This window comes from Hyperoodon ampullatus, assembly GCF_949752795.1.
Source record: "Hyperoodon ampullatus genome assembly, chromosome: 15".
Lineage (NCBI taxonomy): Eukaryota > Metazoa > Chordata > Mammalia > Artiodactyla > Ziphiidae > Hyperoodon > Hyperoodon ampullatus.
Genome location: NC_136928.1, coordinates 70465499 through 70491297, shown reverse-complemented (window position 1 = coordinate 70491297; position 25799 = coordinate 70465499). Strand labels below are relative to the sequence as shown.

Genomic DNA, 25799 nt, shown 5'->3' with positions numbered 1-25799 from the left:
GCCCCTTTTCTTGTCATTTTAGCAAAGCTATACTATAACTAATTTTTAACCCCCATACTCTACTCATCTCTGGCCCACACACACCTTTCAAATCTTTTAATCACACAATATTTTGCCTAACTTGTTGGTTCTTTCCATAGATCAAAGAAGTCAAAATGAAGAATAAGTTATTAACAGATGACCAAATCTCTTCCCTAGCTTCCCCTTCAGTAATCTCCTGAACAAACTGTGTGACCAAACTGTGTGAACCAAACTGTATAATAACATCTAGAGGAAGATCACAAGAAGTCAACGAGCCTGCAGGCAGGTGGGGGATGGCAACAACTCTGACCCCATATCTCAATGATTAACTGAGATTACTTCCCTCCTTCCCTTTAAAACTTTCATGGCTGAGCAGAATTTTCGGAGGTGGTTTTTGGGGGACCTTTAGTCCACCATCACCCCAGATTGCCAGCATTCTTGTTTTTGTTTTAATAAATTCATTTATTATTTATTTATTTTATTGTTGGTTGCATTGGGCCTTCACTGTTGCACACAGGCTTTCTCTAGTTGCGGTGAGTGGGGGCTACTCTTTGTTATGGTGTGTGGGCTTCTCATTGCGGTGGCTTCTCTTGTTGAGGAGGAGCACAGGCTCTAGGCATGCAGGCTTCAGTAGTTGTGGCATGTGTGCTCAGTAGTTGTGGCTCACGGGCTCTAGAGCACGGGCTCGGTAGTTGTGGCACTCAGGCTCAGTTGCTCCATGGCATGTGGAATCTTCCCAGACCAGGGCTCAAACCCATGTCCCCTGAATTGGCAGGCGGATTCTTAACCACTGCGCCACCAGGGAAGTCCCCAGCATTCTGATTAGAGGCACCTTTCCTTTGCTACCAACATTTGTGAGTATGTAACTGACTTTGTAAGTGGCAAGCAGCAGAAACCCCATTGGATAACAGCACTGGTGTAAGGACAGATATATAGATAAATGGAACAGAATTTTGAGTCCAGAAATAAACCAACATATCTAGGGTCAGTTGATTTTTGACCAGGGAAGAGTCCTCTCTTCATCAAATGGTCCTGGGACAAAAAAGAAGAACAGGAAAAAGAAGAGGCCTCACATAAAGGCCATCCATAGAAAAGTCTCTTTGCCCTAAGGAATCAAAGTAACTCCTTACCAGTGGCTTCAACAGACAAGATTTCTGGAGAACTGGTTTGAAAGTTGAACTCACCACGGGATCCCAGAATTGCTCTCCTGAAGAAGAGTTCAAAAGACTCACAGGGTGGGCTTCCCTGGTGGCGCAGTGGTTGAGAGTCCGCCTGCCGATGCAGGGGACACGGGTTCGTGCCCCGGTCCGGGAGGATCCCACATGCCGCGGAGCTGCTGGGCCCGTGAGCCGTGGCCGCTGAGCCTGTGCGTCCGGAGCCTGTGCTCCACGGCGGGAGAGGCCACAGCAGTGAGAGGCCCGCGTACCCCCCCCCAAAAAAAAGACTCACAGGGTGCCTTTACCTGTGTGGGGATGGCAGGGGTCTGTAGGTGAGGCCCAGTATCAATCTGAATCCCAGCACTAAAAACTATCAAGTAAAAGGGGGATGGGCTCTGTGCGATGACCTAGAGGGGTGGGATAGGGAGGCTGGAAGGGAGGCGATATGGGGACATGTGTATGCATATGGCTGATTTTCTTTGTTGTGCAACAGAAACTAACACAGTATTGTGAAGCAATTATACTCCAAGATCTATTTAAAAAAAAATAAGGAAAAAAGGAAGAAAAAGATAGAGAGGGAGAGAGATAGAAAGGGAGAGAGAGAGATAGAGACAGAAAGAAATAGGAAGGGAGAGAGGGAGGAACAAAGGATGCACCTTTCACTGAACTGCCTGACCCAGTAGAATATTCCTGCTGTAACAAATGTCCCTTAGTTTAAAATAATACATGTTTTGTCCAAGTATTTATGTAAAAAAAAAAAACAAACAAAACTGTCACGTAAAAACAAATAGGGAAATAGAGATTATATTTGAAAGGATTATGTGGGGGAGGGGAAGGCTACTGAAATAAGGCTGGAGGATAATTACAATGGGGAGAATGTTCCATTGTCAAAAAAAAAAAAATCCTGGATTTAGATAAAGAGAGACTTTATTGGAAAGGCTTATTCTAAGAAGAGGAAAAGGAACTACTGCAGTGGGGTTTTGGGGATGAGGCAACAACCATCGCTACAGAGGAACGCTATGACCGTGAAGTCTGCAACTGTCTCCAAGGTCAGACAGAAAATGGCCCTTCTTGTATAGGGAGGAGCGAACAAAGGCTACAAAGAACTGGGTGTGGGGCACAGCGGAATGGGTTGGTGGAGGTGGCAGTGATCGCGTGGCAGATCAGAGTGGTTTACATGGAGGTCAGCCTATTTTTCAGGAGTGATGGTGAAGGAGGGCTCATACGCTGGATCAGGATGAGGGTGGGTCAAAGTTTAGGAGCCTGGAGGAAGAAGAGAAGCTTAAGTTTGGTCAAAACAAGGTAGCTGGTATTTTGTCCAGATTGGTCAGTGAGAACAATAAGTAAAGTTAATCATTTATGAGGCAAAAAAAAAAAAAAAAAGGGCATTTGGAGGGTCTATGTCTGACCTTGTCATAGGTAAACAAGGGGGCATCCCTGAGTCTTATCTAAACCACGTGGGGAAGGGTGGTTTCTTCCTTGCTGTCAGCCCTTTCAGGGGCACGAAAGGATGGGAGGATTTTTTTTAACCTTCTCTTTCCAGAATCACAGGTCTCAGGTGAAGTTCAACATGGTCAGAATGCAGGTAAATCTCTCCACGGATTCAATCAGCGGCTGACGACGTACGGAGGTAAGTTGATGCTGGGTTCTCAGGTGGGTAGCTCTCTGCATTTTCCGCGTCGGGTGAAGAGGCAAGGAGCAGCAGTGCCCACGGGAAGAAAGAGGCGGCCGCCATTAGCGCGGGTAACGCTGCGGCCCGAGGCGGCCGGCGCCTCCAGCCCCGCCCCCGCGCGCCCCCGCGCGCCCTCCGCGGCCCCGCGCGCGCTCTCGGGTCTGCGCAGAGCCGGCCTTGGCGCGTCCTCGGCGCCAGGCGGCAGTGACCCAGGGAGGCGCACAGGGTCGCAGCGGCGCGGCAGCCGAGCTTGAGAGGGTCTGGGGACAGTAGTCCTCCCAGTCTGAGGGGCGGCGGCGCGGCGGCGCGGCGGCGCGGCGGCGGCGGCGCCCGCGGCCCCTGAGTGAATTGAGGACGAGGCCGCGAGGCGACGGCGCGGCGGGGCCCCCTCCAGCGGCCGCGCCCGGAGGTGAGTTTCCTGGGGCCGCTCCGCGCTCGGCTGGGCTGCCCGCCGGGGGTGGGCGGGCGTTTCCCGGGCGGGGCGGTGGCGGTCGTTGGGTCGGGCCGAGTCGCCGCACCCGGTCTTTGTCTTGGTTTCGATGCTCGCGTCTGCGACCCCGAAAGGGCACAGTTGCGCGACGGCCGGGGCGGGACTCCTGGTCAGCGCAGGTGAGGCGCGGCTCTGGGCCCGCTGACTGCGCTGCTTTCCCGAGCGGAGGACTCCGGGAAAGCGTCGCGGTGGTTTTCTCTCTCTGCGAGCGCTCGGAAACTTCGAGTTCTCTAATCTCTCTCAAAATGCAGAAGTGCAGTACAGAAATCCAGAGCATGTCTGTTTGGGGTGGACATTTCTTCGGTAACTTCATTAGCTGCCTCCCGCAACTCACTTTTATTTTGTAGGCTAGATGGTCTCTGTTTTCATATTTAATTTCTTTTTTTAAACTCTGTGTCCGTTTTTATTTGCAGTTTGTTACTTGTTAGCAATGACGAACGTTAGTGTGGCATCCAGCGTTGCTTCCTTCGTACTTATTCGAGATCATTGAAAATAAAGACAGGTGGGACTTCCCTGGCGTTCCAGTGGTTAAGATTCCGCGCTTCCCTTTCGGGGGCGCGGGTTCCACCCCTGGTCGGAGGAACTAACATCCCGCATGCCGAAAGGCGACCAAAAAAAATGAATTTAAAAGAAGTAATAATAGGGCTTCCCTGGTGGCGCAGTGGTTGAGAGTCCGTCTGCCTATGCAGGGGACACGGGTTCATGCCCCGGTCCTGGAAGATCCCCACATGCCGCTGAGCGGCTGGGCCCGTGAGCCATGACCGCCGAGCCTGCGCGTCCGGAGCCTGTGCTCCGCAACGGGAGAGTCCACAACAGTGAGAGGCCCGCGTACCGCAAAAAAAAAAAAAAAAAAAAAAAAAAAGTAATAATAAAGATAGGAAATTGACAGTCTGTGTTTATGTCAATGTGGAATTGTAAAGTGTGACAGATTGTATAAGCGACGTGAAAACCAGCTTCTTCACTTCATAGTCATAGCTCAAGTGTGTTTTTGGACTGTTGATAAGGTTTTTAATTATATTGATACTTTAGTTTTAATGCGAAACTCTTTAAAAATTGATGTTGTGTTTTCTATGTAAATATGCTGGAAGTCGTATTGGTTTAAAAAGCAGTTAAATCCAGTGAATGTTGAGCACGTATGTGTAACACCGAAGTTAGAGCGAGGCACCGATGGAATCCAAAAATGGATAAGAATTGTGTGCAGGATGGAGGGAGTGATTAAGCAGACAAACAATGATGCAAGGCAAAAACTACAACGCGTTGAGCACTGACTCTTAGCCCTGCGTGTGGTAAATACTTTCCATGCATACTTTAATTACTTAATATTTAATGCTGATTACCTAGTTTATCATCCGAGTGTTTTTAGTACCTGTTGTGTGCTGAGTACTAACGATATGATGGTGACCATTATAGGTTTTTGCCTTTAAAGACTTTACATTGTCTTTGGAGGACACAAGTAACCACACAAGTGAATGCCAGTCTACCTAGAGAGAAGCTACAAAGGAAGAATGTAGGGTGTTGTGAGAGTGTATAACCGGGGTACGTATCCCAGCTGAAGAAATCAGTTAAGGTTTCCCTAGGAAAGTAATTTTTGTACTCAAGTTATTACGGGTAAGTAGGAAGTAGGTGAAGGTGACTCCCAAAGGAGGGAAGAAAGGTCCAGGTAAAGGAAATCAGTTCCACAGAGACTTGGGAAGGTTTTGGGAACTGAAGGTCAGAGCAGTTAGATAGAGTGTGGAAAGCGAAAGGGGGCTGTGGTTAGGACCCCAGAGATGATGTGGGGCCTTTTAAACAATGTTAAGGATTTAGGACCAGCTTTTTCTTTTCTTTCTTTAAACTTTTATAGGGAAGTTTTCAAACCACTCAAATGTAATAATAGAACATTGCAGTGAACTCCCCTGTCATGTTATCCAAAGGATTTAGACCTTATCTGAAGAGTAGTGGAAGGTCCCTGAAGGATTTTAAGCAAGGAAGTCACACAGTCAAATTTGTATCTTAATCAAAAAGGTCACCCTGACTCCTCTGTAGACACTGAATTGAATGGGACAAGAATGGATGTGGGGAAACCACCCAGAGATGGTCATTGGGACTAGGTTTGTGGCTGTGATGGTAGGGCAAATTCTAATCTAACAGGGAAGAGCCAAATTGGACTCCATGTTGGATCTGTTTCTTTAACCTTTGCTTTCTGCTGCTTTTGTTCACTAAAAGGATAGTGTGTATACATAATCCCCTGCCTGGGGGAACCCTGCCCCTCTGCCTGAAGGTTAAACCAAAGTGACTTTGTTCAGGGGAACATCTGGACCCTGTTCCACCTGTGGATGGCCACAAGAAAGAAGAAATTAACACATCCTGTCCTCGAGGCTGGCCATTCCAGGGGATATTTGCAAAACTTATGGCCTTTTTACTTTACTTCCTCATCTCCTCCCCCTCTCTGTGCTATAAAAGAAACTGGCATCCACACCCCTGGAAGATGGTTTTTCAGAGACACTTATCTGCCATCTGCTCCGTCTTCTGGCTTTCCGAATAAAGTTGTGTTCCTTGCCTCAGCACCTCATCTCCGATTTATTGGCCAGTTGTGTGGCAAGCAGAGCTAGCTTGGACTCGGTAACACCAAGAGCACATAACTGATCTCTCCTTGCTGTGTTAGCAATTCTATATTCATGCCTTTTGGAGGAATTATGGAAGGTTTTCTTAAGGAGATTGTATTTGAGATGGGTTTTGCAAGGTAAATAACATTTCAGTATGGAGCCCATTCTGAAATGCGAATATCTTGGTGTCAAGAGGATGGCTGACTCAGCAACCTTAACAGTTTCTGCAGAAGTTTCACCTTTCTCCTTTCTCCTAGGATTTTCTCATCTAAATTACTTTTGTCACTATCACTTTGGTCTTTGGGAGCATATAACTCCCTTATTAACAATTTTTTCTAGAAGACAACAAAAATGTATTTTCTTCATTACTGCAATTACAGCTAATATAAGCTGAAACTTCACAAAAGATTTCATTTTTTTGTTGTATACATAATAGTTAATAAACTAGAATTCACAAAATATACAAATAAACTGTTTTTTAAAGTGTTTGATCTGATGCTCCCATAGTTAGCTCTTGGAACCCTAATCCTATTCCATAGAAGATGTAACTGAAAGGTGATCCAATGGTTTCTTTAAAGAGAAACTTCAGCTTCTACATAGCAGGCCTAGTGGCATAACATCTTGATGTAAATCCATAATCTTAAAGAAAATAGCCCATAGTGTGTGTTTATAAAAATAAGTAAAATTTGTCATATGCAAGTTTTTCTTTCAAATTCTAATGTATACATTTAAAAGACTACATTTCTTAGTAGTCTAAATCTATTTTGACTGAATTTTCCTTTTAGTCGATATGTTCCAAAAAGCTGTCTACTCTGGCTCCTGACTGATTTTATTACTGCAGTTGTTGAGAGTAAGTGAGATAATATTTGAGAAGGTGTTGAGTAAACTGATATACAGTACAAATGTAAGATGGTAGTGGTACTGATTAGAAGTAAACTGAAGCAGAATGAAGGAAATTCTGTTCATCTGTCCACTCTGATGCCCAGCCTCATACTGGTAACTAAGATATTTGTCAGATGGCTTTTTTATTCTCTACATACAGTACACAATGACTTAGGTTCATTCGTGTCACATGACTGATGATTATAGACACCCAATAGATATAAATTTTACATGGTCAATTTCCATATTACTAATTTATGGTAGGAAATACCTAAAATAATGGTGACTTTATGTCCATTATAGAATGAGTTTTTACTTCATAATCCTATGCCAAGGAAAAACATTCAGTATGTTTTTCCTTGTTCGTCTGTAAACTCCCTGGTGATAGATACTGTGTCTGTCCTATTGACTCTCCTATCATTAGTTCTAAACCAGTGCTTTACACACAGTGGTGGGAGGGTCAGTAAATATACAAATGTTGTTTAATTAGTGAAATTAAAACTAAAATTTCATAGCCATGTCAAAATTAAAACTTTTTTTAAATTATTATTTAAAAAATTTTTTTGAGTTTTTATTTATTTTCCTTAATTGTTTTTTTGGCTGCGTCAGGTCTTAGTTGTGGCACACAGGATCTTTGTTGAGGCATGCGGGATCCTTTTTGTTACAGCGCAGGTCTGCTCAGGTTTCTCTCTAGTTGCAGCACATGGGCTTCTCTCCAGTTGTGGCATGCAGGTTTTCTCTCTCTACTTGTGGCGCACAGGCTCCAGGGCATGTGGACTCTGTAGTTTGTGGCACGTGGGCTCTGTAGTTTGTGGCATGCGGGCTCTCTCATTGAGATGCACGAGCACAATAGTTGTGGCACGTGGGCTTAGTTGCCTCGTGGCATGTGGGATCTTAGTTCCCTGATAAGGGATTGAACCTACGTCCCCTGCATTGGAAGGCAGATTCTTTACCACTGGACCACCAGGGAAGTCCCCAAATTAAAACTTTTGAGACTTAAGTCTGAAGGTGTTTTCTTACCATAAGTCCTTGTAACAGAGGTTATGATTGTGGGCTGGGAAAAGAGAAAGGAGCATAACATTATTGTATTTTCATTATTGTATTTATTTTGTTCTCAAAACAACCTTCTTAAGAGGATAATTATTTCCAAGTTACAAATTAGGCAGCTAGGACTTAGAGAAGTTAAATAACAACACTTAAGCTCAAAAAGGATGTAGGCAGTATTCCAGTACAGGATACTTTGAATCCAGGGTCTGTTCTTCATTCTCTTTTGCTGTCATGAAACAAGTAAAAACAACTATCAGTAGCTTATAACTACGAAATGATGAAAAATATTAGTAATTTGCTAGAGAACGATAACCTATTAACAGGAAACATAGTGAGATACTCTAAGGATGGCTACTCCTTGTTTTGCGCTTGCTAAGCACTACGGAAGAAACAGGAAAGGGGTAAGTTGTGGTACCTGTCTTCAAGGATCTTGGATCTAGTAGAGCTAAAAGAAACAATAGTAAATAATATCAGACAATATGATTTAAATGCCAAAAATCTAAATGCTTTAGGAGAAGATTATTAATAAGGTTACTATTTCACCTTTACAGTAGAAGTAGATCTTGAGCTGGGACTTGAAGGATAATTTAGATTTGAATGCCTAGAAATGAGGCTGGAGATAGATGGGCTCCAGGCTAGGCATTTACAACTGGCCTCCTGTTCACACCTCCTGGGGTGAGAAGAAGATGGGCTCCAAGCTGAACATTCATTACCAGCCCCCTGTTTACACTTCCTGAAGCAAGAGACAAACGGGCTCCAGGACTACATATTTATGACCTGACCCCTGTTTATATTTCAAGATCTGCACCTCGTTATAAAAACCAGCAACAGGAATAGGGTAAATAACCAGACATTGGGCATTTTTATGGCAGGGACAGAGTGGGACTAAACCCTATTAAAGGATCAGTAGGTCATACACTTCCCATCCTTGGGACAAGGGAGACATTACGCATGTGCAAAAGCCTTCATGGGGTCAAAAAGGCAGGGGATGCCAGACCATAGTAAGTCCTGCTATCTCATCCCAGAGGCCTTCATGGTGGGCTCCACCTTAACTTAGGGGTGCGTGCGCACCCAAGGGAGGGTCCAGAAGCAAATTAGCCATGGGGTCAAAACACTACTGTTGGCCAAAAGAAGACAAAGACCTGGAAGACTGCCCCCTTATAAAGGATTTAAACTTCCCGAGGGCGCGACTCTTCTCTGAGTTTGCCCCTGCGTCTTTCTGCATGTACTTTGTTTTTCCAATAAACTTTTTGCTTTCCTCTTTACCTTCTGCCTCCTTGCCTGAATTCTTTCCTGACAAGGCAGGAAACAGGGACCCAGGCCCTAGCTGCTGGCCCCTGTGGTCCAGTAGTTAGGACTCCGTGTCCCGGAACTAAGATCTTGCTTCCTGCTACTGCTTGGTGCAAGCTGCCGCTTACTGCTGCCTGTGTCCAAAATCAGAAGGATAGTTACAATGTGAACAAAGAAGTGGAATGAACATGTTATGTTTATGAGACAGTCAGGATCATATCTAAACTAAAGGATTATTTTAGAGTAGTTGAAAATAATGTTGGAAAACTGTCAACTGAAAAGCAAACAGCACCACCAGAATGTAATGTCCACAGGGGCTGGGATCTGTCTATTTGTTCAGTATGTATCCCAAGCACCTAGAATCATGCCTGGTATATAGTAGGAGCTGAATAAATATACATTTTTAATATTTTAAACAACTTTATTTAGGTATAATTAATTCGTAGTAAGATGCACATATTTGACATACCATGTAATATTTTATTTATTTATTTATTTATTTATTTATTTTTAGAAGATGTTGGGGGTAGGAGTTTATTAATTAATTAATTTATTTGTGCTGTGTTGGGTCTTCGTTTCTGTGCGAGGGCTTTCTCTGGTTGTGGCAAGCGGGGGCCACTCTTCATCGCGGTGCGCAGGCCTCTCACTATCGCGGCCTCTCTTGTTGCAGAGCACAGGCTCCAGACGCGCAGGCTCAGTAGTCGTGGCTCACGGGCCTAGTTGCTCCACGGCATGTGGGATCCTCCCAGACCAGGGCTCGAACCCGTGTCCCCTTGCATTAGCAGGCAGATTCTCAACCACTGCGCCACCAGGGAAGCCCCATGTAATATTTTAAAATGAAGTAGTATTTAACTATCTGTTACTGGTTCTTAAATAAAAAAGAAGCAAGTAAGTCAAAAGATAAACTTTTCTGAAATTTGGGACTTCCCTGGAGATCAGTGGTTAAGACTCTGAGTTCCCAATGCAGGGGGCACAGGCTCCATCCCTGGTCTGGGAAATAAGATCCCACATGCATCGAGGTCCAACCTTAAAAAAAAAGCTTTTGAAATCTGAATAGTTGGGATGGGTGTTTATATTTTTCTATTCTTTTGTGTATGTTTGAAAGGGAAGTTATTTATTTATTTATTTTGGCTGCACCGTGAGGCTTGTGGGATCTTAGTTCCCCGACCAGGGATTGAACCTGGGTCCACATCAGTGAAAGCGCCTAGAGTCCTAACCACTGGACTGCCAGGGAATTCCCAAAAAGAAAGTAATTCTTAAAGTGAAGCAATTAAATAGTTTTAGAAATATGAGATTTGAAGGACAAGGTCTTAGGAGAAAACCATGAAATTCTGGCTTTCTGAATATATTTTCAGTTGGTTTTCTGGTTTTTAAATTTTTTTTAAATCAAAACAATATATAGTTTAAAAGGCAAATATGTAGTGTCAGAAGACTTAAAACTAAAAGTGCTCCCACTCCGTTTCCCTAAAGACAACTGCTTTGAACTCATAGCCATTTCTTATGTAATTTACAGCCGTATTTCTGAACAGTATGTGTTTTGAGTTATTAATTTTGAGCATTGAGTTTTGTGTTGCTGTTAGGATAGATTACTGTTTTAGCTCGATTATGCTGTCAACTACAAATTGGCATTTTCCATTGGCACTTGCCATCTACCTCTTCAAGGATTAAATCATGTGCTGCTGCATCTGCTGATTTTCAACACCCCCTGAAAGGAGTTCAGGGTAGAGAGCAGAAATGAGGCACTCTGTACTCCAGGAAAAACTGGCAGAACAGGTCTTGAGATAGTTAGATATTTTCAGAAGCTGATTTTATGAGCCCAATTCTTGTTATTTCCTAATATCTAGAAAAACACTAAAATCCTTCATGGTGACATCTACTCCTCTTGACTAGCAGAAACCTTCTGCAAAAATGTCTGTGCTGGATTGCATGTACTCCCCCTTCACCAAAATCACATATATACTGACCTTCCCCCCTACCTCTTTGGAGCAGTTTCTCAGAGCTACCTGGGATGCTGTCTCCTGGGCTGCAGTCCTTATTTTGCCCCAAATAAAACTTAACTCAAAACTCTCACACTGTGCATTTTTTAAAGTCGACAATGCTTATCCCCTTTTCCTTTTCACATTCTTTTCATGGCTTTAGCTAAGTTTTTTCCATACCATAAACAAATATATACACTATTTTTTTTCCCTTTGGACCTCAGATTTATCCTTGGCCCAGAGATGACATAATTATATTTATCTAATAAATGTAATAAGCACTTGCAAACTCAAAAAGACATTGACAGTGCTGTATCTTATATTTAACAATCAGCTTTAATGGTTGCATTTTTAAAGCATACAGTTTATTTGTGTAATCCATTTAAGATGTTATACATTTTTGATATTTTAAAAAATATCTCCCCCTTCTCTGATTTATTATTGATACTTTGTAAATCTAAAGCTTAATCCAGTGCCTTACATTTAATAAATATTGAGTAAAATTCTTTGGATGAAATAATAGTCTGTTTTCTTTCTTTCTTTTTTTTTTTGCGGTACACGGGCCTGTCACTGTTGTGGCCTCTCCTGTTGTGGAGCACGGGCTCCGGATGGGCAGGCTCAGTGGCCATGGCTCACGGGCACAGCCGCTCCGTGGCATGTGGGATCTTCCCGGACCCGGGCACGAACCCGTGTCCCCTGCATCGGCAGGCGGACTCTCAACCACTGCGCCACCAGGGAAGCCCTGTTTTCGTGTTTTAAGTCTAGGGAATAATTTTGAAGAGCAGTACAGGAGGGGTTAAGAAGTCTTTAGAAATACAAAATACCCACTTGACACAATAAAGACATCCAATTTGCCTTGATTGTTGGATGCCATCTTCTCGGATGTGGCTCTAGTAACTCCTACCCAAAAGCTAGCTGAAAGGCTAAAAGGCAGCCTGTGAAGTTCTTGTTGGGGGTGCTGCTGAAGGTGCCCTCCCCCCACCTTATGTTGGGTACTGACTCCTCTGCCTCACTGCATTTCCTCATTTTTCCTTCCTTTCAGTTTCTCCTTGTTTTTCAGAATTGCTCACAATTTTGTTACAAAACGGCTAAGAAATAAATTCACTAACAGTTTATGTTCAATTCGTAATGAAAACAATAGAAGCATTTAAAACAGTTTTCAATGATATTTTCCAGAGCAGACTCTACTATCCTACTTTCATTCCTAGCAAAACAGATGCTAAGTGGGAATTAGTGCTCCAGCCAAATTGGCTGTGGTTATGAGCCCAGTTCCATTAGCAGCAGGAAACTGGAATGGAAGTCAGGACCTAAGATCATTCAGACTGATGTTATCTGGGGAAAGGCTGCTGCTGGATCCTCAGTTACCCAGATTAAATCCACCTCCAGATACTTTGGAGACTTTTAAGTGGGAGCAGTATGCTACTACTTCTAGTGCCCATTTTTTGTTTCTCATTGCTTTGAAATGGATCTGATCTTCAGTGGCTGTTACTGAGCAGGTCTGCCCTCTGTTTAAATATGCTTAATACTTACATTTTTTAATACTTATATTTTTATTTATTTATTTATTTTTATTATTTTTGTGTGTGTGTGTGGTACGCGGGCCTCTCACTGTTGTGGCCTCTCCCGTTGCGGAGCACAGGCTCCAGACGCGCAGGCTCAGCGGCCATGGCTCACGGGCCCAGCCGCTCCGCGGCATGTGGGATCTTCCCAGACCGGGGCAAGAACCTGTGTCCCCTGCATCGGCAGGCGGACTCTCAACCACTGCGCCACCAGGGAAGCCCAATACTTATATTTTTAAATAGAGGCATTTGTTTTTTTATATACATATTCTCCAGAGAGAATTTAAGAAGCATATTTGATGTAGTCTGTTTGAGAGTTGAAATATTTTTAATGCTTTCTGGAGATGTCTAGCTTGATTATATCTTTTTGATAAAGTGTTTTTCTTTATTTTTCTTTTCTTTTCTTTTGGCCGCACCGCGCAGCATGTGGGATTTTAGTTCCCTGACCAGAGATCGAACCTGCTCCCCCTGCATTGGAAGCGTGGAGTCATAACCACTGGACTGCCAGGGAAGTCCAAAATTGTTTTTCTTTAGTTTTAAATCTGGAGAGTAGACTTTGGGACCTTGATTATCATAAACAGTCTATCGTGACCTAATAGTAACATTCTCTTAAATGTTTGTTTTAAACACATATAAAAAGTAATTGTAATCTTCTTTGGGGGACTTTTAATTAAAAGTCTAGTTACAAATTATAACTATATAGGTTTACTAAAGCATTGTACTTTTCTCTCCATAATCAGTTTGGTTGTGTTTTCCTTTAATAACCAGGCATTCCAGGTTCCATAGAACAGATCTGATTTTTCCTACCTTGAATGTTGACAAGTGATAACTTTAATTGTGCAATAGGCAGTTTATAACTATTGTCTGTGTTTGACTTCACACTGCACATCCGTGTGCTGCTAAAATTTCTCTCTGTGCCCACATTGCCTTTAAGCCGTGAGTCAACCAAATGTCTTATGAAGCTCTTTGGTTGTCTTTTTTTTTTTTTTTTCCTTTGGTTGTCTTAAAACAGATGTATCTTTATCCTAAACATGATCAATCTATTTCTCATGTTCATCACTTTAAATATGAGTTCATAGTACTTTTCCCCACTTCACATTTCTAATTTGGGGAGTAAGATTCACATACATTATTTCTCACTGAGGATGCAGATCTTTGGAACTACTGCCAGTCTTGGATTATTGAGTAACTTACTGATAGAGCAAAAGTACTGCCTTTTAAGAAGCTAATGAAATGACATTGTACAACTCTACATGTATATATTTTTAAGATAGTTCTTTTATCCCAATTTTTATTATGAAAATTTCAAACATATATAAAAATGTGGAGAATGGTAAACTCCCATGTATACTCATTACCCAGCTTCACTAATTATCAAGTCATAGCCATTTTGGTTTCAATTATACTCCCTCCACTCCTCACCTCACTTGATTATTTTGCAGCAAATTCTAGTAATTGGATTTCATCTAGATATTTCAGTATGTAGCTAAAACAAATACTTTATTTATTTTTGACCTCACCACACGGCATTCAGGATCTTAGTTCCCTGACCAGGGATTGAACCCATGCCTCCTGCAGTGGAAGCACGGAGTCTTAACCACTTGACCGCCAGGGAAGTCCCTAAAACAAGTACTTGAAAAAGGTACAGGGAGGCTTCCCTGGTGGCGCAGTGGTTCAGAGTCTGCCTACCAATGCAGGGGACACGGGTTCAAGCCCTGGTCTGGGAGGATCCCACATGCCGCGGAGCGGCTGAGCCTGTGCGCCACAACTACTGAGCCTGCGCTCTAGAGCCTGCGAGCCACAACTACTGAGCCCACATGCCACAACTACTGAAGCCCGCGCGTGCCTAGAGCTCGTGCTCCACAACAACAGAAGCCACCGCAATGAGAAGCCCGCACACCGCAACGAAGAGGAGCCCCTGCTCACCGCAACTAGAGAAAGCTCGTACGCAGCAACAAAGACCCAACGCAGGCAAAAATAAAAATATATATAAATAAAGAAATTCATTAAAAAGCTACAATCCCATTGTCACACCTTTAAAATTAACAGTTACTCCCCATATCATCAAATATCCATCCAGTGTTCAAATGTTCCTGTTTCATAGCTTTTTTCCATTTAGTTTCTTTAAATAATAACATAAATATGGTCCATATGTTGTAATTAATTGATATATCTCTTAAATATTTAAAAAGATTGTTTCTACTTCTTTTTTCTCCCTGGTAATATATATATTGAAGAAAATGGATCATTTCTCCTGAAGAATTTCCCGAGTGCTGGATTTTGTTGATTGCGCCCCTGTGATGTCATCTGATCATGTTCCTCTGTGCCCTATATTTCCTGTAATCTGCTGTTTAGACCTAGAGGCTTGAATGGATTCAGTTTCATTTTAGAAAGAAGGCTTCACACGTGGTGGTTTGAGCTTTCACACTGAGGCATATATTTATGTCTGTTTCCTTTGTGTGATGTTAGCAGCCATTGATATCATTGCCTAGGTCTGTTGGCATTAGGGGTTGCAAATTGGAGATACTCTAATTCTATAAACCTTCATTTAGCTGAATTCATTTATAAAGGAAACTTCTTTTATTAACTCTTTGATTACTCTGAGTTAGTTCATACAGGAAAGGCAGGATGAATACTTGATTCTTTCCCTTACTTGCCAGTTTTCAAAATAAATTGGTACCCTACTGTTCTGGAAATGAGTTTCTGTGTTTCTGTGAATGAGTTTTTGTGTTTTAATGAGTATCAGTATGAACTTGTATTTGATGTGTTTCAATTCATGTGGCTGTTTTTCAGTCCCATCTTTCACCAATGGTAGCCTTTTCAAACTGACTTCTGAATCCTTTTTTTCGTTTTGTTTTGTTTTATTTTTGGCTGTGCCTCATGGCCTGGGGGATCCTAGTTCCCTGACCAGGGATCGAACCCAGGCCACCGCAGTGAAAGCATCGAGTCCTAACCTCTGGACCGCCAGGGAATTCCCAACTTCTGATTCCTTTTGACATTAATCCAAGGTGTCAATACAAGGCATAAAGTGCATATTTCTTGCCCCAGACCTGGAGACAGCCATTTCTCTAAGAAACTGATTCCTTTTGGTGGGAAATAGTATTTGGAGACCACAAATCTGGGCGGTAGGTGTGCTGTGCTCATTGTTGTCTGATTGCTTATTGCTTTTTGGCCTTTTCAGTGGACAGAGCCACTATGTATTTTCTTAAGAGAAATGATAATGTTCGTAATGATGTTTCCGATTTAAAATATAGGATGACAGGATTTTTGCTTGGCTTCTTCGATTTTTATATTTCTATCTCTTTACTCTTACTCTGAAAAAAATCTTGGTTTTTAGGGACAGATCATAATTACTTCTTTGCTTTATCTCCGGGTCTCTCAACTTCAACACTATTAACATTTTGGGCAATACTTTCTTGTGGGGGCTGTCTTGTGCATTGTAGGATTTTCAGCAGCATCCCTAACCTCATCTAATAGATACCAGTGGCACCCTCCACCCCAGTTGTTGTGACAGCCCAAAAATGCCTCCGGCCATTGCCACATATCTTCTTAGGGGCACTGTTGCCTCCTGGTTGAGACCCACTGCTTTATCTTTATACCATACTTTTCATATAAACAATACTAATATATTATTGCTAATAATATGACTACTGGAAACTTCATTTTTCCTCTTTGGGTTCATCCCACTAGGATATATGGTAAAATTACCATGTTTTAAATTTACTTGAAATAATTCCTCTCTCTCAGTTCAGTTAATTCGTTTCATTTTTACTTTCAGTTTTTAGGGATTGCTTTTTTAAAATTTACCTTTGTTTTATATGTGCATAAAATATTTACATGGGTCCAAAGTTGATGTAAAAATCGATACATTCAGAGAAATCCAGCTTCTGCCCTTACTCCCTTCACCCAGTGCCCTCTCTCCCACTTTATAAGTAACCTTATTATTTATTTTTTGGTTTACTTTTTCATTTTTTCCTAATGTAAACAAATATACGTATATTCATGTTCACCTCTTTCTTAGATAAACAGTACCATATCATACATATTTTTCTCCATTTTGCTTTTTTCACTTAACAGTACATCCCACTGTGTGGATTTACCATAGTTTATTCAAGAAGTCCCTATTAATGGACAAGTTGAGGTTTTTTACAGGCTTTGCTGTTACAATCAATGCTGTAAATAATACTACAGCGAATAGTCTAGTGTATTCACCTTTTTATATTTTTGGTAAAGTATCATTGGGATGGATTTTTAGATAATGGGATTTCTAGATATACGTGTCAAAGAAAAAACAGAGCTGGACAGTAGTTAAAGCAGAAACTACTGTGATAGGGGAAAAGAGACCTTAGTGTGGAACTGGACTCGATTCTGAATATAACATGGACAGGGGCTTCCCTGGTGGTGCAGTGGTTAAGAATCCGCCTGTCAGTGCAGAGGACACGGGTTCGAGCCCGGGTCCGGGAAGATCCCACATGCCACGGAGCAGCTAAGCCCGTGCGCCACAACAACTGAGCCTGCGTTCTAGAGCCTGCAATCCACAACTACTGAAGCCCACGTGCCACAACTACTGAAGCCTGTGCGCCTGGAGCCTGTGCTCCACAAGAAGAAAAACCACCACAATGAGAAGCCCGCGCACCGCAACGAAGAGTAGCTCCCTCTCGTCGCAACTACAGAAAGCCCACGCACAGCAATGAAGACCCAATGCAGCCAATAAATAAATAAATAAATAAAATAATTTTTTTTATAAGATGGACAACTGGGGATTTATAGTCAAAGAGCAAGGTATGGGTCAGTGGATGGAAAATTACTGAGAGATACCTCAAAGGTAAGGTGGGATTCTTGCTAAACTGAACTACAAGATTCTTGCTGAAGGCAGGCCAGGGTGATCAGTATCGTGGCGGGGTTGTGGGGGGAGTGCAGAGTGAGGAATTTGATCAGGTATCAAGGGTGGAGGGATTCTGGGTAAAGCTGCTTAACAGGATTCTTGCTAAAATTGGGCTCTACAGGAACAGAAATGGAAGCCCAAGGTCATGCCTCCTTGAGAAGGTGCCTCAGAGGAGCCTAACTACAGTTTGGTCAAGGAGAGATTCTTTGTCATATTCATAGGTGACTAGGTAATGCCACATTCCCTTACCCAGATATGTGCCATTTTGCATTCCCACCAAAAATGTTTGAGGCTGTTTCCCCACACTCTCAGCAACAAAATGTGTTGCAAGACTTGTAAGTTTTTGCCAGTCTGATCGGTGAGAAATGGTATCATGATATAGTTTCAATTGCATTTATTTCATTATAAGTGAGACTGACATCTTTTCACATATTTTAGGGCCATTTGCTTCTCTCTTTCTGAGACGCCTCTGTTCATGTTTGTTGCCTTTTGATTGTTGGCCTTTTTCTTCTCTGTATCAGTTCTTTATATATTAACCTTTTAGTTGTAATGCCAGTTCCCTTTGTTTATTTGTTTGTTTTTGTTTGTCATCTGTGTTTTTACTTTGTAGAAATTAAAAAAAAATTTTTTTCTTCTTACATAGTTAAATGTATCAGTCTTTTGCCTTATTGCTTCTGGATTTGAGTTATAGGAAAGTTGTCTTCTCTTCCAAGGTATAAGGGAACTTTACCATGTTTTCTTTAATAATTAAAAAGTTTGCCTTTTTTAAGGTTTTTTTTATTGTGGTAAAATACCTACATATATAACATAAAATTTGCCATCTTAACCAATTTTAAGTGTATAATTCAGCAGCATTAATAATATTCACAGTGGTGTGTAACCATTACCACTGTCCATTTCCAAGACTTCTTCATGGTCCCTAACAGAAACTCTGTGCCCGTTATGCAGTAATTCTACATTCCTCTCTTCTCCCAGTCCCTTAATGTATCAAAACTTCATTCCTTTTTTTTTTTGTGGTACGCGGGCCTCTCACTGTTGTGGCTTCTCCCGGACCGGGGCACGACCCCGTGTCCCCTGCATTGGCAGGCAGACTCTCAACCACTGTGCCACCAGGGAAGCCCTCATTCCTTTTTACGGCTAATTAATATTCCGTTGTATGTATATACCACATTTTGTTCAGACATTCATCTGTTGATGGACATCTGGATTATTTCCACCTCTTGGCTATTGTGAGTAATGCCTCAACCACCAAATCCTTTTCTACAACAGCTGTACTGTTTTACATTTCCACCAGCAATATTCTGGTGTTCTAATTTCTCAACATCCCTGTCAACACTTATTATTTTTGTTTTTTTAAATAATAGCTATTCTGATGTGTATAAAGTGGTATCTCATTGTGACTAGTGATGTTGAGCATCTTTTTCATGTGCTTATTGTCTACTCATATTTCTTCTTTGGAGAAATGTCTGTTCACATCCTTTGCCCAGTTATGAATTGGTTTGTTTTCCCTGCTGTTTTTAAGTTGTATTTTTCTTGATTCATCATTTGCTTGATAGCTGTAAACCTTTGACTACTTTCCAGAGTTCTAACTTGGTTCTAATAGTTTCTGCTTGTTTTTCAATGTTTCTGTGGGGACAGGAGCTTGGAGCTGCCTATTCTTTCATTTTGCTGACATCACCCTCAGGTTCAATGTTTAAATTTTAGATCTTGGATATATCTGGAATTTATCTTGGTAATGGTGATTCCATATGACTGTTGAATTTATTTAAAAGTCCATCTTTTCCTGATTTTTTAAGATCTAATAGTATGGACTCCTCATGGGTTTTGTTGTATTCAATGATCTATAATCCATTAGTATCATTATTTACTTTGATGTTCCATTTCCCAGACTTGTCCAGTGGGAACCCCTTCAGGTGGCTTCAGTGTCCTTTTGATATGTCTTCATCATTCACTGAACACCATCTTACTTTCTGCTGCAAGATATTTCGGGCTCATTTGTTCTTTCTCTGTCCAACCCTGGAATCAGTCTTTTCTCTAAGGAGCCATGATTCCTTTTCTTGGAAAATTTTAGTTAGAAGCCAAGATGTAGGCTTTTGGTATGCTTATTGCTTCTAGTCTGTCATTCCTTCCAGGACCTCTCAAAGGGCAGATGGGGGCTTCCCTGGTGGCACAGTGGTTGAGAGTCCACGAGCCGATGCAGGGGACACGGGTTCACGCCCAGGTCCGGGAAGATCCCACATGCCGTGGAGCGGCTGGCCCCATGAGCCATGACCGCTGAGCCTGCGCGTCCGGAGCCTGTGCTCCGCAACGGGAGATGCCACAACGGTGTGAGGCCCACGTACCGCAAAAAAAAAAAAAGGGCAGATGGCTTGGGCTCTTTTAAACATCGATTTGTTTCCTTATTTCTTATATTATTTTTGTTGTAAGGGCAAAAGAGTATTGCAGAAAGTTTGGGAAAGAGAGAAAATAATCCACAATTTTTTACCCCCCCCCCCGAACAATAACTATTTTCACTCTTGCTTCTCTCCATTTTTAAAAAAATTGATTAATTTATTTATTTTTGGCTGCGTTGGGTCTTTGTTGCTGTGCGTGGGCTTTTTCTAGTTGCAGCGAGTGAGGACTACTCTTAGTTGTGGTGCGTGGGCTTCTCATTGAGGTGGCTCCTCTTTTTTTTTTTTAAATACTTCTCTTTCCACTGTTTATTATTAATGTACAAAATATACAAAACCAAAAGAAAAAAGAAAATACTCATCCTCAAATCCACTGTGGCTCTAACCCAAGACCCTGCGCAAAACCCAACCAATCCACTGTTTTCATAGAAAACAACTGATGCTGAGACAGGTGAAGGAGAGGGCTGGGAGAGGGCAGGTCATCTTATTGAATTCACCCAGGAAGGCACCTGGTGGGGATTTAGAGGTGGCTGATTCAAGGGAGCTGGAGGCCTCACACCCACAAGGTTCCAGATGGGCGCCAGGGGAGCGCTAACTCCCAGAGGCAGTGCATGTAGTGTGACTGGCATGCCCAGCACACCGGGCTTCAGTTGAAAAGCTGGTCTCACTGAAGTGTTTTAATTTCCAGAATGAGCTGCAGGCAAGGGTGGACCACCACCAGTGGCCTCACCTATGCCAGCTAAAACTTTTCACCGGATGCCGATGTGAATTTGCCACCATTGAACCTAGCATACCCATGATGCAAACTTGGGTGTTCACGGAAGATTGTAACGTCTTACTTGAGAAAGGACTCAATGTAAAGCCTGTGTCAGGGGAGGAGTGGGGATGATGTATTCCAGAACTCAAATCCAGCCTGACTGAGTCCTCTCAGTGCAGTGGGATACACAATACCCCTTTTACCATCTCCCCACCCCACGAGGAAGCATGAATTTGGCGGGGATGATTTCATAAGTGCAGCTGATCCCGTGTCAGAGTTCTGTGTGCATGTGGAGGACCCACAAGAGGAGAGTAGAGGTGTTCTCCAGGATAACCAGCTTTATTTAGGTTCTCAGGCATAAAGGGTAATACCGGAGAGGCGCTTGGCATAAAGGGCAAATCTCCTCAAAAAGTGAAGCCAACCGGGTCTCCTCTTCAGCAGTCCAGGGTACACAATGTGTCCAGTCTCTCTCCTCCCCATACTGGAGGAAAATATGTACATCAGTGGGCACCAGTGATCAGAAAGCCCCCAGGAACCCAGGCAGGTGGGCACTGAGGGGGCCGGCTACTCATCAGCTGGGGAAAGGGGAAAATGGGCCTCACAGAAGCCATAAAAGGGTGGAAGGAGCAAGGCTGCAGTTCACAGGAGTGTGGGCGGGGCGGGCAGGTGGTCCCTAGGGCAGGGGGGGCCCATTGACACCCAGGTGGTAGAAGGCACAGTTGTTCTCATAGCGGCAGTAACCCTTCATCATGAAATGTCGATAAAAAGGGCATTTGACATGTCTCCGCCATGGCCAAGGCCATCATGGCCACGGTGCTCATGAGGGGGTGGCCCTCGATGGTCGTGGCCTCGGTGACCAGGGCCATCATGAGGCCGGTGGCCATGGGGCCCCCCATGTCCAGGGCCTTCATGAGGCCAATGTCCACAACCGGCACCCATTCGTCCACCAGGGCCTTCATGAGGACGACGGCCACCGCCACCACCCATGCCACCGCCACCAGGGCCTTCCTGGGGGCGATGCCCACCGCGCATGCCACTGCCAGGGCCTTCATGGGGACGATGTCCGCTGCCACTGCTCATGCCGCCACCAGGGCATTCATGGGGACGATGCCCACCACCTCCGACCATGCCCCCACCAGGGCCCCCTCGTCCATTTGGAGGTCCTCATGCAGAGCGACCTCCTCTGGCCCCTCGGAATGGAGGAGGAGGTGGTCCACTCCCGCCTCGGCCACCACGGCCTCTATGGTATGGCCCCGGACCTGGTCCCCCACACATCGGGCCACACCACATGGGGTCACCTGGGACATCCCAGAAGGGATCACCCGCCAGGGGAGGGGGTGGGGGACCCAGGAGATGTGGACCCACTGGGCCACCAGGACCCCCAGGGCCCCCATGGGGACCTGGCATAGGTCCGCCAGGCCCAGGGGGGAAGTGCTGTGTGCCCTTGGGGCCCCCAGGGCCTTCCAGTGGGAAACCATTGGCTATGGGACCAGGGCCTAAGAGTCCATGAGGCACTGGCATCTGCTTGATCTTGTCTGAATAGTCTGGTTGCTTCAGCAGTTCCTCTGAGGGATGACTGTTAGGGCTCCCCATGATGAAGGTGAGGATCTCCTGCACATTGATGCCTCCTCCAGGACCCTGGGGGCTCTTCCCGGCACCCATGCTTCTCATAAGATTGGCCAGAACAGGAGGCAACTTGGAACCGCCCGCCCCATCGGGTGAGCCACCGGTTCCCCCAGGCTCCAGGGTCTCAACATATGGGGTCTCATCCATAGAACATTCCTCATCTAGGGGGATGAGTTTGGGGGGGATAGGCTCATAGGGCTCAGGATCAGGCTCGTGAGGACTTTCCTTGTTCGGGAAGAGCTCCTGAAGGATCCCCTTCTCTCGCTCAGCCTGGATGTACCGCTCCTGGCTGTTGCTTCCAGGGGTGACAAGAGGCGAGGGCAGCACCAGGGGCCGGGGGCACACCCAGGGCACCTTCTCCTCCATGTTGTCGTGGCTCAGACGCCGGGCCGTCTCAAACTCGCGTCGGTCTGACAGTATCTCTCGCTTAGCTCCCTCGCCAAAGTCCTTGATCTTATTCACATTCACTCGTTCAGTTGCATCCAATTCAAAATAGAAATGCTCTCTCACTTTGCCCTCCACAGGCCAGGTCACACCTTTCCTCTTCCTGCCTTTCCGGGTCAGCTGGCTAGGATATCCGGGACTCTCCACTGGCTTTGCATCCAGAGCTCCTGGCTCCAAAGAGGCAGTATCCATGAGCTCTGGGACTTCAACAGGGGGAACTGGGGTCCCTGGACGTTCTGTGTCCATAGCCTCAGAAGGAGGTGCTGGCTCTGGGGAAGAAGGTTTGGCTGTGCTCGGTTCTGTGCTCGTTTTCCCTTCAAATGGGCTTGGCTTGGCAGCTGTGGCTGACAGCACCTCCTTCTTCTTCTTCTTAATTTTAATGCCTGGAACAGGGGCTGAATTGAGCGCATACACAAAGCTCAGGCCCTCCACAGGCTGTGGCGGGATGATCTTCACTTTGATCTCTTTGGTGGCATTGGGTGTTGTGTTGAGTGGCTTGTATTTCTTCTCTGCACGGGGCACAGCAACTCCTGCGGCAGCTGTGGAACTCTGACGCTTGAGGGGGATGGGTTTAAGGTTGTACTTGTCAGAAACCACCACTGCACTGGCATCATTCTTCACAGGCCCCAAAGACGGGGTCTCCAGCTCTAATCCGGTAGAGCGGAACTTGGCGTGACTGGGCGCCGTGGTTCGGAGGGACTTGGGCTTCTCCCTCTTCCTCTCCGGGGCCTCCTCGGCCCGAGTCTCAGCCTTCACCTCAGTCAACGGTCGCTCAGGAGGGGTGGTTCGACTCTTTCCCCCTTCTTTCCGTTTCTTCTTAGCTTTCTCAGCAGGCTGGGTACTGCTCTGGGAGCGGATCACTGCCATCCAGTTGCTGACAAGGACTGAGGCCAATTTCCGGAGCTCTTCATTCTCACTTGACTTGCTCAGCTGCTTCACCAGTTTGGCTGTGTTGTTCTGCTTGAGATGGTCAACAGTGAGTGGTAGGTGCTGCAGGGTCAGGAGAATTTGCTGCAGGAGGGGAATGTTGTTGGTTGTCTTTGAATATGTCAGCCAATTGTTAAGAAGATTGTAACCACCACCATCAATAAACCTGACCAATATTTCTGGTGAACGGGTCTGCAGGAGAATGTTCAAGTAAGTGCATCGGCTCACCATCTTTCGTGCTTCCTTCATAAGACTGAAGATCTTCGAAATCCCATCCACACTCTTGACTTCCCCATCTCGGTTAAGGAAGCTTTCCAGGCCCTTAAGAAGCTCTTTGGGGTCTATGGGACCCGAACCCATGATCGAGGTTTTTATCCACCTCGGGCTCATGGGGGCAGGGGGTTAAAATTTTGGAGAAAAAAAATAAAACTACCAAGAGGACCCAAAACTCAATTATTTGGGGGGCCTCATTGGATCAAAAAGTCTCCTTAAAAAAAATAAAGGCCAACTCAGTATTCATTTCCCCCACCACCCAACTCCATGTAGGGATGGGGGGGTCTTAGAAAAAAAGTTCTGAGTGGATTAAAAAAAGGAAACGCTGGATGAGTGAATTTGGGTGGGTTTGGGAAGGGAGGGTGGTTGATTATTCTTGAAGTTATGTGGTGACGGTCCTTCGGCCACAGATTTCAAGTCCCAGGCAGCGTGGGCTGGTGGTGGGGGGGCAAGAGAGGTGGGAAGGGCCAGAAGACACAAGTGGTTGCGCTGGTGGCTGCTGTTTTCCCTTCCCCCCTCTCTCGGGATCCTTTCAAGGGCTTAGATGTTGCTGCGGCTTGTTTCTTTTCTCCTCGTGGCCGGCCTGTCTTTCTCTGAGAAAATTCAAACCCTTCGCTCAGCCTCTTCCCCCGGGCACCCTCTTTCGCTTCCTTCCTGGCCTCCGAACGCGTGCGCTTGACCTAGCGGCCTAGCACCTCCCTTTCCTCTGCTTCCACCACTTCCGCCGTCGAGATCATTTCTCACCAAGGGTTGGTAGAATCGGACCGGTGCCTGCGCAGTGAGAGAGGATCGCGGTCAAAATCGACTTCACAATTGCTTCAAGTACAAACTGTAAGAGTGGGATCTAAGAGTCGTAGTGGCTGGTTCAGCAAAAACGCAATTGTGTGGCCGAATTCGATTGTGACGCAGTTGAAACTGGCCCCTCCCTACGGCTGCCCTTTCAGGCTTCCGGCTCCCCTTTCCGGCTTCCGGCTCCCCTTTCAGGCTTCCGGCTCCCCTTTCAGGCTTCCGTCCTGACGCAGATGCGCTGCCGCCTTGTGCACTGCGGGGTCGTCCTTGGCCGAGGTGGCTCCTCTTGTTGTGAAGGAGCTCTATTTTATTCCCGTCTTGCCCCTAGGTTCTTCTGACCATTTTTTGGTCTTTTTTTTTTTAGATTCCATATATATGTGTTAGCATACGGTATTTGTATTTCTCTTTCTGACTGACTTCACTCTGCAGACCTACTACAGAATGAACTTGAGGATATGGGGTGGGGGAAGGGTAAGCTGGGACAAAGTGAGAGAGTGGCATGGACATATATATACTACCAAATGTAAAATAGCTAGCTAGTGGGAAGTAGCCACATAGCAGAGCGAGATCAGCTCTGTGCTTTGTGACCACCTAGAGGGGTGGGGTAGGGAGGGTGGGAGGGAGAGAGATGCAAGAGGGAAGAGATATGGGGACATGTGTATATGTATAACTGATTCACTTTGTTATAAAGCAGAAACTAACACACCATTGTAAAGCAATTATACTCTAATAAAGATGTTTAAAAAAAGAATATTGACAGTAAAAATCATCTACATTGGAAAAAAAAGAATGAGTTTATATTGATTTGATATTTTGTTAGTATTGGAGATTGAGTGAAATGTTTACATTCACTTTTGTTTGTTATTAGACCAAAGCGTACATTATTTTTCGTCATAAATTTTTTTTTTTTTTTTTTTTTTTGGCCGCGAGCACTTGCAGGATCTTAGTTTCCCAACCAGTGATTGAACGTGGGCCCTTGGTAGTAAAAGCCCAGAGTCCTAACCACTAGACCGCCAGGGAATTCCCCTC

General features: G+C 44.5%; 2 protein-coding genes across 4 annotated transcripts in view; one reads left to right on the top strand and one right to left on the bottom strand.

The window, feature by feature from the left end:
* Positions 1 to 3030: 3030 nt before the first annotated feature.
* The window catches only part of UBXN2A (UBX domain protein 2A), a 46704-nt gene continuing 23935 nt past the window's right edge, over positions 3031 to 25799 (top strand). For all 3 annotated transcript variants that reach the window (XR_013811307.1, XM_079721519.1, XM_079721518.1), the window contains exon 1: positions 3031 to 3259. The gene's annotated coding sequence lies outside the window, so the exon portion shown is untranslated. The remainder of the gene's footprint in view (positions 3260 to 25799) is intronic.
* Positions 21385 to 24068, bottom strand: LOC307064597 (serine/threonine-protein phosphatase 1 regulatory subunit 10-like; the record flags this gene model as incomplete). The annotated part of the gene is given in 3 exon segments (XM_079721241.1): positions 21385 to 21482; positions 21485 to 21875; positions 21879 to 24068. Coding segments are annotated over 3 exon segments (2679 nt in total).